Below are 14,935 nucleotides of genomic sequence, written 5' to 3' on the forward strand. Positions count from 1 at the left end.
TGCATTATGGGCTGCATGCATAGCTTTATCTGCTGAAAGATGTTGCTTGAAATAGAAGGAAGCAATCTTTGAAGCACTCCTTCTAACTGGTCACATGGGTTTCCTTTCTATGAAAACATGCTAATAATATGAAAGAACAGTAGATCTTAAGGTGTGACATCTGAAGAGCTGAGCGCCTAACGCACTAAAGATCAGGTATGAGAGGCAGCAACCTGTTTTGGCATCTGTTAAATACTTAATGATTTAAGTATGCTTCTGCTGATCTTAATACCTTGGTTTTAGTGATACACTGATTTGATACTTTTTCTATTGTGGATTTCCACATTTATGATTTGAATATAGTATTTTGACATTTTTGTAAGCTGCCGTGGAATTTAATCATGAAGGGTGGTATATCAACATTTTCACCTGCACCTGCTGAAATGAGATTCACATGAGGTTCCCCCCTCCTGTGTACTAGGATTTAGTTTCATTTTCAAAGGATCCTGGTTTGTCATATACAAACCAGGGATTGTGTGATTTAAAACTTAACTCTGGTCAGTTTCTAAGCAAACCAACTTCAAACAAAGCTAGCTTGTTTAATTAGCCGGTGCTTATTTTAAACCAGTTTACAAACAAGGATTCATTGAAAGTGAAACTAAATGCTAGCAAAGTCCATGAGCTAGGCAGGGTTTCCTAAACTTGGGTCTCCAGCTGTTTTTGGATTACAAATCCCATCATCCCTAGCTAGCAGATCAGTCGTGCACATAATGCAAAACCACGGTTTTAGCAGTAAGTGCAAACCAGCCTTTTTTCTAGCTGTCTCATTCCCAGGTAGAAAATAAAGGTAAGGTCATTCATGAATGTTACTTTCAGTCAATCTTATTGTGGTTTTTATTTTGAATATAACAAATAATAAAACAAACAAAAAGACCATGAAACTGAATACCTGAAAAGGTAACTGAATGTAGAACTTGAGAAATCAAAATTTTAAAAGAAGCATACAAAAAAGCCACATATATTTAAACGATCCCTTTATAGAACAAATTCAATAAAAAAAACTGAGTGGTAACAATGGGAAAAAAATAAGAGTAATGTTATCCATTTGCTGCCAATAAACTCCTTTAACACTCTGGCTTAGCTCAATGCTCAATGTTAGTGAGATTAATCCAAAGGAAGCACAATGTATCCAACAGAAATGTTTCATTTTCAATGTTGAGAAAGTTTCAAAGCACTGCTAAAGAAATTAGAACAGATGAAAGTGCAATTGTATGAGAAAGGAAATGGCTTCCTCCTTTTGCCAAGATCATTTATCTGCTTTTCAATTAGATGAAAACTATTTGGAGACATGAACATTTACACGTTCTAGGATATGTGAAGTATAAAAAGGAAGCAAAATGAAATGTAAAGGGCCAAGCTAATCTCTGCGCAGAACCATGTCATTCTCAAACAATATCAAAAGAATCACACAAAATGTTGGGTGTCAGTAAATCATTTACTTTCTAGTTTGTTCACTCCATTCAGCATAATGTGATGTAGGTTGTTGGAAACTATTAATCTGGAATCAAATATGACATTTCAGCTGAACCTGCACTTGAAAATAGAAACCCAGTAACACTTTGTCAGGGTAGGAATATTCTCCTTGAATTCATCTGGGCCTGCTTACATGTCTAATAAATGTCACATATTGGTGACAAGTCATTCAACTTGTTCAATGTCTTCCTTTGCCTCAAATTCTGACATCCCTCAGTTAACTGTGCATATGTTTCATTTCATTTTGGAATAAACAGCACTCCCTGACTTTTGATCATACTTCCATCCCAGAATAATAGTCGTGGGAGAAGGGGGCCCTGATATTTGTTACTATTTGTGCTGGACAAACCTACAGTTGATCTCACCAGCATCTCTTCTTTATCTCTCTGTGCAAACATCTAGTTTAGGAACACAGGTATCTGCAGGTTATTACTGCCATTGGGATAGGCTATGCAAGAGAAGAAATTGCTACCAATAAATTCAGGAATCTGTAATACCATGATCTATGTGAGAGAAAGGGTTGTTTAGTGCAGAAATATTATTAAATGGCTGTTTTCAGCAAATGTTCTATGGCAAATTGCCTGGATATGTGAATTGCTCTTAATGCATTAAATAGTGAATACTTGTTTTGCAGTGCTTGACAGGTAGCTAAAAATAATATAACTTTCCCTTAAAAAAGTTAATGTAAGAATTTGGATGTGTAGTCACGTTTATACATACCCACTACCATCCTTGCCTTGGGCTGCATATACGCTATACCTTTAAAGCACATTTGAAGCACATTTCCCCCCTCAAAGATTCTAGGCACTGTAGTTTGTTAATGGTTGCTTGAAATTGTAACTCTGTGAGAACTAAACTATGGCAGCCTATAATTCTTTGAAGTGGAACATGTGTTTCAAATGTGCTTTCAAGGCACCGTGTGTCTCAGTATGTGTTCTTTCATGAAGCAGAGTTTTGATATAATTTGATAGATGACAGAGAAACCTGACACTTGAACTTCCACATGGAAAGTAAACGTGTGGGGGTGTGATACTAGTTTACAGGGATTTTAGTTTTAAGATCTGGCAGTTCTAGCGAAGTGATAAAATTATTTGTGGATGATAGCTTTTATTTAAATGAATAGAATGAGCCAAAATCCAACAGCTGGAAATATTCAAAAGGCAGTTACAGTACTCATATCATCTCTCTCATATGAGCACCTTTTTCAACCCCTTCCAGTTTTGCAATTTAAAATGATTAAGGCCAGATTTTGAAGCCTCAAAGAGGCAAGAACATATATTCTTTTCCACAAACAGCCTTTTGTGTTCCCTTACATAAAGAAAGATAATGTGCTTCAGTCTGAGGAGAGAAATATATTTCAGGAGATCGTTACCACCTGATTAATATAAGCGAAGACAACAAAGCTGGTCTGATACCAAGCCAACTTTGTTGAATTCAACAATAGTGAATTCAAGGCCCTGCCTATCTTTGTATCATTTTTAAGTGAGGCCATTACAAACTCTGATGAAGATATTAACTATGATATCCAAGATGAAACATGATGGCTTGGATCCAGATTTTGTTACTGCAGAAGTGGAGTTCTACAGGGGGTGTTCCACTGGTAGAAAGTGGGGAATATTTTTGCTGAGCTTCCTTTTCCTGTAGCCCTTTGCATCCTCAAAAAACCTGTGCCAGAGCATTGGAAGGAGTTCTAAATCTGTAATACCATGATCTATTGGAGAGAACAGCTTCTGAACTGGATCAAAAGCCTTCCACTGATGGAAGGAGTCTTTCTGCTTATGGATGGCTAAGATTTGGGTTCAACCTCATGCCTTGCCATCGAAGAATACTGCTGACATCAATGAAAGTTGTTTCCATATATGCATCTTGTAAGGTTGCTGTTCTAAGTACATGGAATTCCAATAAAAAAGGCTATCAAACTTACATTCACTTAAGCATTCTTGGACTGCTACTAGCTTCCTGACATAGTTATTTGCTTTGTTTTAATTTCAGTTCATTGTTATTTCTGGAAGCCTGGAATTTATCAAAGCAACGTATGATCATAATTACTCAGCCAAGTGGTGTGCTGAGAACACATCAGGAATTTAACAGTAAAAAGCATGGAAACTGTGCCAATTTAAATCAATTTGTGCAAGTGTGCAGACAAACCAGTCTCTCAAGGACATGGTCATGTTTCATAACTTTCATGGAATTCAGATTCAGCTCAGTAACAATTAACATTTTTGCTGCTTTTTGTTTTCTAATGAGGTTTCTAAACCCTTTGCAAATACTTTAGTTGCTCAGGACAATGAGCAAAGGGAATACAGCTACAAAAGTAGCAAAGTTTCTTCAAACAGTAAACTGTTAAAAATAAAAATCAGTCATATTTTCTATGAGTTCCCAGTTCTTATCATCTTTGGTTCTTAAATTAAGATCTGACGAGTTTGAAGCCTTGTCCTGTGTCCAAAACTGTGGGAAGAAACCAATTCATCTTAAATCTTTTCAAACACCTAAAGCAAGCTTTGCAAACCCAAAAGATATTAAGACCACAGAACCAGTTTGCCAGATGAATCAGTGGGTAAGTGATGCGTGGGAAATATATCATCCAGTGTTTGGCAACATCACTTTCACTTGGCAAGTGCAATGTGTAGTCACTCCACCGCTTTGACACGCCATACATGGCTTTCACAGTACGCCCTTTTTCAAACCAGCTGATGTCGTTGTCAGGATTACAGTTGTATTCAACCCATTCTCTAGTAAAATCACCAAGGTGCGGGAGGTCTGTCTCTTCTGTGTCTACCACTTTGGCCAGTTCTGCTCCTTGAACTGCAACATACTGGTCGCTGACTTTTCTTACTTCTTTAACCCACGGCTGAGAGTTCTCACAGTCCAACAGTATAATAAGCCGCGAACAAAAAGAGCCATTCTTTTCTCGCCACCATTCTATAAGTGTGTTGAGCCGTAATGCATCACCACCTGTGGGGAAACCAGAAATATAATTGTTACTGAAAATGAAACATTCACATGGCAGCTTAGCTTCTAACACAGCAGGTTAGGATGTAAAATACTTGCGGAACACATTTCCACAATGTTCTCCTATTCAGATCAATTTCTAGACTGATTGCATACGAAAAGGGTGCTGTGCACACTGGATTGAAGCTGTGAATGCTAGTGAATAGAGGACCCAAGCTATCAACTGTGACAAAAATAATAATTAAAATAATAATTACCTGTTTGGGCCCAGAAACTGAAAATATCCCTCCAATCCTTGCACCTATGGTTAATTCTGATCATAGCTGAGAAATTCATGCTTTTGGCACTAACTTAGTAAAGGCATTCAGGAACCACTTAAAAACTCACTTCTGCTTAGCTTTTTAATTCCTTGCAAATGTCTAAAAACTGTGACCCTTCACTAAAAGTCCATGCATCTAAAATGAGCAAGATGCCTTCGGCATGACCAGGTTTCCATGCTCTTGCTAGGAATTTCCATTTTGATCCTAAAAGCAGCAGCATGATATATAACCAGAAGTAACTGGAGCAGCCACCCTAACTCTTAAGTAGCAGAAGTGCCACTCGTGGGAGCAGCTGACTTTTAATTAGGAGAGATGTTGCCCTAGGGCTTTCATCAGTTCTTTTAGGAACGGTGATAAAAGAAGAAAAACAAAACAAAACTCTGAACTCCTCGGTTGCGCTAGTCTAGAAAAATGGTCAGCTTCCAGTATAATTTTCTTATTTAATTAATTCACAAAGTGCTACCACATTGTTTAAGAAACAATGCATGTACTTTTGTAAACCAAGAAAATATGTAATAAAAATTATTATTTTTTTAAAAAAAGGATTCCAGTAATTCATTTGTAATGAACAAAATAAATGGCAAATCTCCCTTTGTTTGTGCATTTCGGGAACTGACTGAATGCTATCGAGTAATATTGCTAAAATAGAGATGTTCTGGGGTCCCTCCAATAATAGTTTCAAAATCCAGAAAGAACACTGCTGATTATATTCAGTAGAGTTTCTGGGCCTAATTAAGGAAACACTACTTGAAAAGCACATATTTCCCCCCCCCCTAAAATCACGTGCTGTGATCAGAATCTTTAAATAAAACAAACTGTCCACATACTTCTCTTAACACAATATAGCTACTTCCTGCTTTCTCTATTTGCTCCATACAAATGCTGTAATTCTAAGCAGAATACATGCACATTTGAAGAGGTGGCAGTTAAGCAGGCAGTTCCAGTAATACAGACAAAGCTTTACTGCCCAAACCTTGACACTGCGTTCAGTCAGTGAACTCAACTTTCCAAGCTGTTTTGCTGCTCATGGTTTATTTATGACTACTTAGCAGTTTATTTTACACACCACTGTTAAACTACCAAGCCTCCAACAATGAAATAACATCATTAGACAAGCCCAATACAGTAAACTTTCCTTAAAGATGTCATTAGAGTCCTAAGTCTATGCTGCTCTGCTACACAGTTATTCCTCAGAGGATCCTGTTCATATTTGAATACTAACTGGATGTTTAGATTTTCATTCTCACCATTTTTTTTAAATCTTCTCCAGAGGTAGGAGACTCGATACACTGTCTTGAATCCAAAGAACTGGGCATGAGCTGAAATTCTCTTACCTCCCCTCTCCTGCAGGATACATGCCATTAATGACTGCATGTTCTACCTAGCACAGGATATTAAGGACTGATAAAAGTGGCACACAATATCAGCCACACTTCAGTTCTGAATTCTGGTTGTATTCAAAAAGCAGGGATAGGCTGTATGCTATGGTTTTCACTGTGAGAGCTAAGTAAACTGATCAAAATCAATCTGTCACTAGTGCCCCTTTCCTCCTTCTGATTATGCCATATTTTCTTTAATGCAAATTTTCTGAAGTGCCTAAATAGAAGCTTCGCATATGACTGTCAAGGAACTTCTTCCTGTTCCTCCGTTACCACTTTCTCTTGACATTTTGTTTATAACTGCTCCCAACTTTGTGTTAAGCCTCTTCAGATAACAGCAGCAGCATGGAGTGCTTTTAGTCAGCTACAACTAACTGAAATTGAGGCAATAATCTTGCACTCCTTTGCAATTTCCAGTTTTGACTATTGTATAACAGACACTAGCTTAGATTCTTCAGTTATACTACTGCAGTCCCATTTCCATTAATGCATCTGCAAAGGTGGAATAGTATAAAATTGGGGAAAACCCAGAAATAATACAACATGAAAGAAGAGCAAATAACATCTCACTCCAAGCTGTTTGTGCTGGTTTTGTAGTCTGGAAACTCTTCGAAGAAACTAATAAGGGCAAAATTCAAAATATTGTGGTGTTTTGAATGAATATGCACCTTCCACGGCAACTTTTGAAAAGGTGTAATAATTAGTTAAGATTGCATATGAAAATTTCTAACACTTTATAAATCAAATGCACAAATGAGATTTTAAAACCCTTTTCTACTCCCTCTCCCTTTGACCTACTCATAGCATTTATGATTCAAATGGATTATTAATTTCATAAATATCAGGTTATCTAACCTTAAAACTTAAATATTCTTAAAGACAAAGAAATCAGAATTATGAAAAGCTTCAAACGTAGAATACCTGCAAGCGCCCATTCTCCAGTGCTGTGAGAATGGCCACTGTAATATAACACATAGGTATCATGTCTGGGTCCATCAGGGGTCCGAAGTTCAAGAAAAGATTTTAACTTAGAATGAAGGCTGTCAAAAGAAATTCCACTTGTTGAATAATCACAGCCGTAAGTCTCTATCATATGATATGCAAAGAACCTTTGGATGGCATTAAGCATACCAGTGGATCTCAAATTTAGCTCTTGTACATGCTCAGGTGGAAGCAGTGTTGCTTGGCCATCAGGACTAGAAGAAAAAGAGGGGAGAGAAGAAGAAAAAGGGAGAAATTAGCTTTTGTCATTAATGAAGGTAGTTCTTATGTTGCAATAATGGAAGTTACAGTGGTGCCTCGCAAGACGAAATTAATCTGTTCCGTGAGTCTCTTCGTCTAGCGGTTTTTTCGTCTTGCGAAGCAACCCTATTAGCGGCTTAGCGGCTTAGCGCTATTAAAGGCTTAGCGGCTATTAAAGGCTTAGCGGATAAGCAGCTAAAAGGCTATTAGCGGCTTAGAAAAAGGGGGGGAGCGGAAAAAAATTGGAACACTCGCAAGACGTTTTCGTCTTGCAAAGCAAGCCCATAGGGAAAATCGTCTTGCGAAGCAGCTCAAAAACGGAAAACCCTTTCGTCTAGCGGGTTTTCCGTCTTGCGAGGCATTCGCTTTGCGGGGCACCACTGTACTCCTGTGTTACGTTGTTCACAACCCACAGCTGAGCTTTGAACCACTTCACCACTGTGCGGACTTACTTAGTTTAATTTAGAAAGTTCAGTTACAAGTGTCTTAAAACAGGTCTCTAAATCACTGAGAAGATCTGTACTACTTAAACAGTTCTCGTTTAGGTGGTAAATAATCCTCTATTACCACCTACCAATTTAATTAGCTGTCTGATACATTCTTAACTAGCTTAACTGGTCTTATAAACAGAGTTTGGGAGGTGATCACCCACCCTGTGTTCCACAACCATGATGAGCTTTACCCATCCTCTTCTTCCACATGTTCACTCCAACAGCAACCCCCATTCCACAAAGATGAGGTTGCACAGCACAGCGCACACAGATGGATGCAGCTTTATCCTTCCGTCTCCCCTACAAATGCAGAACTGAAGTCCCTCAGCAGGGTCTCCAGGACAGAGCATGGCCTCGTCATTTGCCTGGGGGCGTTACACCATTTATTCTTCTCCCTGCCCTACAAAAAACCCTCTCTTTGTTCTCATAATGTTTAGTGTATTTTCTTATTAACAAATGTTAAGGAGGAAAGGCAGACAAATCATTACATCCACACACATAGTGGCTTGGCTCCTAACTATACTCCTGCCAGCAAGCATGAGGAACCCTATGTTTCCCCATGCCCTCTGGAAATCTGCTCCTATGCACTCTGAAAATTTGCTCCAGAGGGTTGGGTGAACTTCCAGAACATGATGGGGGTACTTGCAAAAAATTCCTTCTGCCAGTGGACCCTCCAGTGGATTTAAATCCCTTCTTTTCACAGAGGGCACCTGAGGAGCTAAGTCAAAATATTTAACTTTTCAAAGTACCATTACGACAAAAGACGGGTGTGTGTGTGTGAAGTTGATCCAAATTTAAGTCAACAAATTAGTATTTAGTACAGTGGTACCTCTGGTTACGTACTTAATTCGTTCTGGAGGTCCGTTATTAACCTGAAACTGTTCTTAACCTGAAGCACCACTTTAGCTAATGGGGCCTCCCACTGCGCCACCGTCGTGCGATTTCTGTTCTCATCCTGAAGCAAAGTTCTTAACCCGAGGTACTATTTCTGGGTTGGCGGAGTCTGTAACCTGAAGCATATGTAACCTGAAGTGTATGTAACCCGAGGTACCACTGTATTTAGTTGGTGAGGGAGAGACTGAAGTTGGTCTAATAACTTCACCTAATAAGATGCCTGCATGAACTGTTGACTTGTAAGGCATAATACCTGCAGAAATTGGTAGGAATCACAACTGCATAGCCAACACATGTTCCTCCCAAACAGTTGCCTAGTTCATGAAATAGTCCATGAGCCATGGATTCTAGTGGCAAGACAATCAGAAACACACTCATGAAGATTCCATTGGATTTCTAAAATAAAAACAAATGCAATCATTAGCTATATTATAGCAATTAGCACATATAAATGAAAAATCTGTAATTCACAAATTTTCCTCAGCAACCCTACTGTAAATAGTTCAGTATATAAACTGTAGTACTAACAAGATTACTGTGTGGAAGTATATAATGGATTGCATGAGGCAACATGAAAACAGCCTTGAAAATAGCAAAATATATTGATTTATTGTTGCTTATTAGAAAACTTACATGCTATCTTTCCAGTTCTAAAATGAAATATTCATGGTAGCAAAAAAGGTAGCATTGCAAACTTATTGTGGGATAGTTAAGAATGAACATATTTAACTTCCCCCACCAAGGGTGCAATTAATTTCTATATGGAGAAATGAAGGGCTCTTGTGTATCCCCTTAAAATAAAACTAGCTTCCAAACTATCATACAAATTGTCATTTATTTTATGTTGAGCATAAAGTAACATCATCTGGTCTCTTCATTCCATTGCTGTAAACTGGCCACATTTTGCAGTTCATCTAAGCCACTGTGGAACAAAATAATGATGATGATAATAATAGTAATTGTGTTATTTATATGCCACCCATCTGATTGAGTTGCTTGTTTGGTATGTTCAGGGACTCTACTACACATCAGATGCAGCAACTTGCTACATGCCATGAATTTTGATACAAAATCCCCCCATTCTAAGAGCAACAGAAGAGGATGTAAAACCATTATAACATACCTGCCAACATACAGTACCCAAAACTGCTGTTGAAAGAAGGCTAAAAAATACAAGTTGCTCTGAAATTAAACAAAAATGACGCATTCCTTTTGATGCCATAACTCTGTCAAGGCTGTTGTTCTCTGTCCTGTGTGTATAATATATTTTGTGGCAGTCATTTAATTTTGTATGAAATCCCCAGAGAGTTATAAGAAATATGATGTGGCAGACCATCCAGAAAATTCCAAAAATGGAAAAGCCAGGTATCACAAAATACCAGACATCCAAATCGCCTAGTTTCAGGGCTGAAAGAATGAAATAAATAAGTTCGATAAGGCCAACAAAAATGACTGAAAATCTCCGGCATACTCTACCACGATACAAATAGGGTTTCCAACGTTCTGTAACTGAAAGTCCACTGAAGTAAATGTCAAGAAGAGGATCCGTTATGAGACAGCTGAAAAAGCATCCCAAGGCGAATGGGTTCGTTGGTATGAGTAGGGATGGAAAAAATAACCAAGAGGAAAGGACTCCAAAGATTACCAAATTTGGAATTGCCAGGAAAGACTTCATCCGTAAGTCAATAATCAGCATTGCCAAAGCCACCACCAACAAGATAATACTCATGGATTTTTTGACCAGCATGGTTGTGCTGGCAATTGCAAATCCAACCAGCTCAAGAAATTCAACTGTTGTCAGCAAAGTTGGTCGATGATGAATACAGCCACATATCCTCTGCACGAAAGCAAACAATATTCTTATGATTATGGAAGACAGCAGCAAATATTTGGTTGCCGCTTCTTTCACATCATTTTTAAAAGAATCATTATCAAGAAAACAGAGAAGGCCAAGTAAAAATCCAAACCAAAGATTAGAGAGACTTAAACTTGCCGCTTCCATTGAAAAATAGTAATAAAGTATACTGGCAATTCCAAGAACAAAAAGTCCCAGGATAAAAATTACAAGTATTAATGCATCTGCTGTCTGCTCCCACCTGACATAAAGACCCATACATATTGCAACCAATAAATTAATTCTGGCTAAATAGCCCAGATACCGGACAGATGAGTGCATGTTCACTTCTCGGTTCGCCTCATCTAGTCTTGTCATTGCTGCATAGAGACAGTGGCTAACACAGTAACGCAATGATCTACACATGTAAGCTGACTCGTAGTGATTGCATCCAGTTCACAGGAAATAACTGTTTGAATTTCCTCCAATAAACGTGAAGCAAAAGCAGCCTCCTGTAGCGTTGCTTCATCAATAACTGCCAGGGATTACTGACATACTGAAAGAAAAAGAAAAAACCACATTAACTTCAAGTTACACATTTTAAACAAGTTTACAGATAAAGCAAATAGGCATGTTTATATAGGTATTGTCAGCATTCAAATACTTAATATTCTAATTTTGGTATGATACATTAACAGTAGTGCAGATCATATGTAAATCTTGTTTAAAAATATGTGCTCACAAGTGGCACCTGCTTTAGATTCTGAATATACAAAATTCCATGTTTTAAACATTACAGGAATATAAAGTTGAACAGCCTAGTTGGTCTGAATGAACCAACGTGTCTTTTGCCAGAAACTGAAGCCTCTTTCAGTCTGATGGGCTTTTAATGTTTTACACCTAATTTTAATGTTGAGTGCAACACACACACACACACACACACACACCCCTTCCTGCTATTAGGTTTATGTGTTTGTTTTATTTATCAGATTTCACCATAAGATCCTAGGGCAAGTTACAACAATATACAATATACATTTATTATAAAAATGAACAAAACCATCACAATAAAAATAAGTAAAACCATTCCAAATGAACTCTTTGAAGTTAAGTATACAGTATGGTGGAAACACCTCTTTTGCTGAAAGCATATGCTTTCAGCAAAAGAGGTGGTTCCACCATACAATATATCTTAACTTCAAAGAGGTGCATCTCCAGCATGCAGTGAAAGCAGTATCATGAAGATGCTAGACTCACCTTTGTGGTGAGATTTATATTGATTTCCCCTCCTTTTGTTTGCCTTTGAATTTTTAAATGCATGGATCACTCAAGAGCTCAACTGGGCGGCAGATTTTTTTTAAAAAAGGTAAATAATGTAAATCTGCGTAACTCCCCCTTTACTGTTAAAAGTGCACACCTTGGCAGGCATGGGGCAAACGTCTGTTCTCCAGATGTTTTCGCTTACAACTCCCATCACCCCTCGCTAACAGGACCAGTGGTCTTTGGAGGTCTTTAAGCAGAGGCTTGACAACCATATGTCAGGAGTGTTCTGATGGTGTTTCCTGCTTGGCAGGGGGTTGGACTCCATGGCCCTTGTGGTCTCTTCCAACTCTATGATTCTATGATGGGAACTGTAGTCCAAAACATCCGGAGGGCCGAAGTTTGCCTATGCCTGCCTTGGAGTTTTGATATCATGCCAAACAATTCCTCTTTCTTTGTTGAACACCGAACCTGAGAAAGAATTCCGAAGACTTCGACAGCTCCATTTTTGGAAATTTTCTAGAGGGAGCTTCGCTGTTGTTGCTTCCTGAGTTCTAAAAGACCTGGAGAAGAGCCGCTTGTATTGAAATTTCCGTTTCAAACCTTAAAAGAAGAGGGGAATACTTCCTTCCTGAGGTTTTTTTCTTTTCTTTTAGTGACGTCGCGCCAGGTGCGCTGGGATGCAGGGCAACCTGGGCGCGGCTACGCGGCGTCTGATTGGCTCCCTGGCTGCCCCGGAGGAGCAAGGCGAGTTCCTCCCTATTCACCCAACTTTCTTTCCCTTCCATGCCTTGCAGGCCTCTTTCCAAAAGTCTGCGCTACTTCAGGAACCGCTTGTGGGGCGGGGGGCGGACCTTGGGGGGAGAAACCTATCACAAGGCCCGGACTGGATAGATAGACAGACAGACAAGAGGAGCGGCTTCCTTTCAGCAAACGGCCGGGGGGGGGGGGGAGAGAGAGAGAGAGAAGAACCGCCCCCCCACCTGCCCAACCGCCACTTGTAGCCGAGGCTGGCAAAGGCGCCGCTCACTTCTGAGGGGATGCCCCCCTCCCCACCAAAGTGTGAGGGAGGGGAGGCCGAAACCTCTTGTCTTTGCCCATGACACCCTACTCCGCCTCGCCTCCTCGAGCCCCATTTACAACCGGGTGCCCCCCACCCCTCCCCGGCTGCCCCCTTCACAGCTTAACTCACCAGCCGCCGCCGCTCACGCCGAAAAGTTCTCCTCCCGCCGCCATTTTGACGCTTCCTCCCCTGGCTGCCGCGGGTACGGGGAGCGCGAGGGCTCAAAAAGGCGACGCGTCCGGAGGGCGTTCGGGCGGGCAAGGCTGTGTCAGAGAAGGAATCCCGGACGCCAGAGTAGCTTCTGAACTGAGCGGCGTCGCTTTCCCACCCGCAGCCAACGGAGGAGTTCGCCTCTGTGGGCCCCTTTTCCAGACGTCGCTTACAAGCCCTCGAGAAGATTGCATGGGGGGGGGCACGCCCTGGCTGTGTTTGCTTTTTCACAGGCGTCTCCCGCTGCAAAGGGAGGCGTCGTTGTCCTGGGCTGGCAGCGGGCGGAGTGGCTCCCCCAGCACGGTCCCCAGCCTGGTCAGAAAGGGGCTTTCGGTAAGACGTCGTTGGCCTCTGGGCATGGGCAGAGTGGCTTCCAACTTGCTGAGGTGCTGCAAAGCTCAGAAGGTTGCCGTCAAAGGAAGAGAAGGGCTTCTTAAGGCAGGTACACCCCAGTTCATCTGGAGAAGGGTTTCCCAAACTGGGGTCTCCAGCTGATTTCGTACTACAGTTCCCATCTTCCATGACCACTGGTCCTGCTGTATAGGGATGGTGAGAATTGTAGTCCGGAAGCAGCTGGAGACCCGAGTCTGGGAAAACCTGATCTAGATGCTATATAGGTGGGCAGGCTGGCCCAAGACATTTTGAAGCCAAGGGTGGATATTGCTTGAATGAGCACCAAGAGCCTTGGGCCACTTGGTCTGCACACCCTGGTGGAAAAGAGGCCACCTCTCACACAATCCAAACGAAATAATCTATGGCATGTTCCAGCCAACCAAAACGGTATTATCACATGTACACACATTCTATCTTAACAGCCCTCCCTTGAGAACAAGTTTGCTGCTGTCATAACAATGGCCAATGCTGGGCATAGGCAGTATAAATGCTTAAAAACTCAACAATTTTGGAAAAGATGATTTATTTACATTGGGTGCGAACAGTATTTATAGGTGAGATATCTGAAGAACACCTCTGTTTAATTCTATACCTTTGCAAAGTGGTAGCGGCTTTAATTTGGTGCATCAAAGACCAAAGGGCTTTAGTAAAATTGGTGCCGGAAGTTGCTTTGTTGTTTGATATCTGTTGTTGCTATTTAAGTTGCACAAGTTAAAAACTAGTAATTGCAAGCTTTAAAAAGGGGAAATGATTAAGATTGTGAAAGTGGCAAGTTAAAACAATTCTCAAAATATTTCATTCTAAACAATTCATTGTAAATAGGAACGCAAACTCAGTGGTAAGCGTCAGTGATGAATTCATATGTTCTACTACTTTTTTTTGGAAATAAATGAATGCACAAAGAGTGCTAAATATTTTTATCTGCTGTATATGAACCAAAATATATTACAAGTGGATAAGCCTTAATCTCTAAGTGAGTGTGTAATGATTGATTTGGGTAATATACATGTTATTTTAATTCTAAACTAAAAATTATAAAGTTTCCTACAGTTGGTGTTTAAACATCATTTAAATCAGGTACCGTATTTTTCGCTCTATAACACGCACCCGACCATAACACGCATGTACTTTTTAGAGGAGGAAAATCCATAGGCATGCCACCCGTAGGCATTCCCTCCATAACACGCACAGACATTTCCCCTTACTTTTTAGGAGGAAAAAAGCGAGTGTTATGGTGCAAAAAATACGGTATATTAAAAATAAATTGGTGGGACCAGAGCAAGGCATTATTGGATTGATGAAGTAGGCCCTTTTCCCCAGTTCTGAATACCTCTAAAACATTTCTGAAGATTATGTATAAAATCTGGTATAAATATACGGATTAT

General features: G+C 40.1%; 1 protein-coding gene across 2 annotated transcripts; it reads right to left on the minus strand.

Moving 5' to 3' along the window:
• Nucleotides 1–996: 996 nt before the first annotated feature.
• Nucleotides 997–13,599, minus strand: TMEM168 (transmembrane protein 168). 2 transcript variants are annotated; one of them, XM_081211609.1, is made up of 5 exons: nucleotides 13,077–13,599; nucleotides 9,914–11,180; nucleotides 9,044–9,186; nucleotides 7,085–7,359; nucleotides 997–4,467 (listed from the first exon to the last, which is right to left on the minus strand). In XM_081211609.1, exons 2-5 carry the CDS (start codon nucleotides 11,048–11,050, stop codon nucleotides 3,920–3,922), a joined length of 2,103 nt encoding a protein of 700 aa, XP_081067735.1. In that variant the 5' UTR covers nucleotides 11,051–11,180; nucleotides 13,077–13,599; the 3' UTR covers nucleotides 997–3,919. The 2 variants fall into 2 exon arrangements, with proteins under 2 accessions (XP_081067735.1, XP_081067736.1); XM_081211610.1 differs by lacking the exon at nucleotides 13,077–13,599 and adding an exon at nucleotides 12,356–12,482.
• Nucleotides 13,600–14,935: the final 1,336 nt, after the last annotated feature.

Source organism: Podarcis bocagei, assembly GCF_964188305.1.
Source record: "Podarcis bocagei genome assembly, chromosome: 10".
Classification (NCBI taxonomy): domain Eukaryota; kingdom Metazoa; phylum Chordata; class Lepidosauria; order Squamata; family Lacertidae; genus Podarcis; species Podarcis bocagei.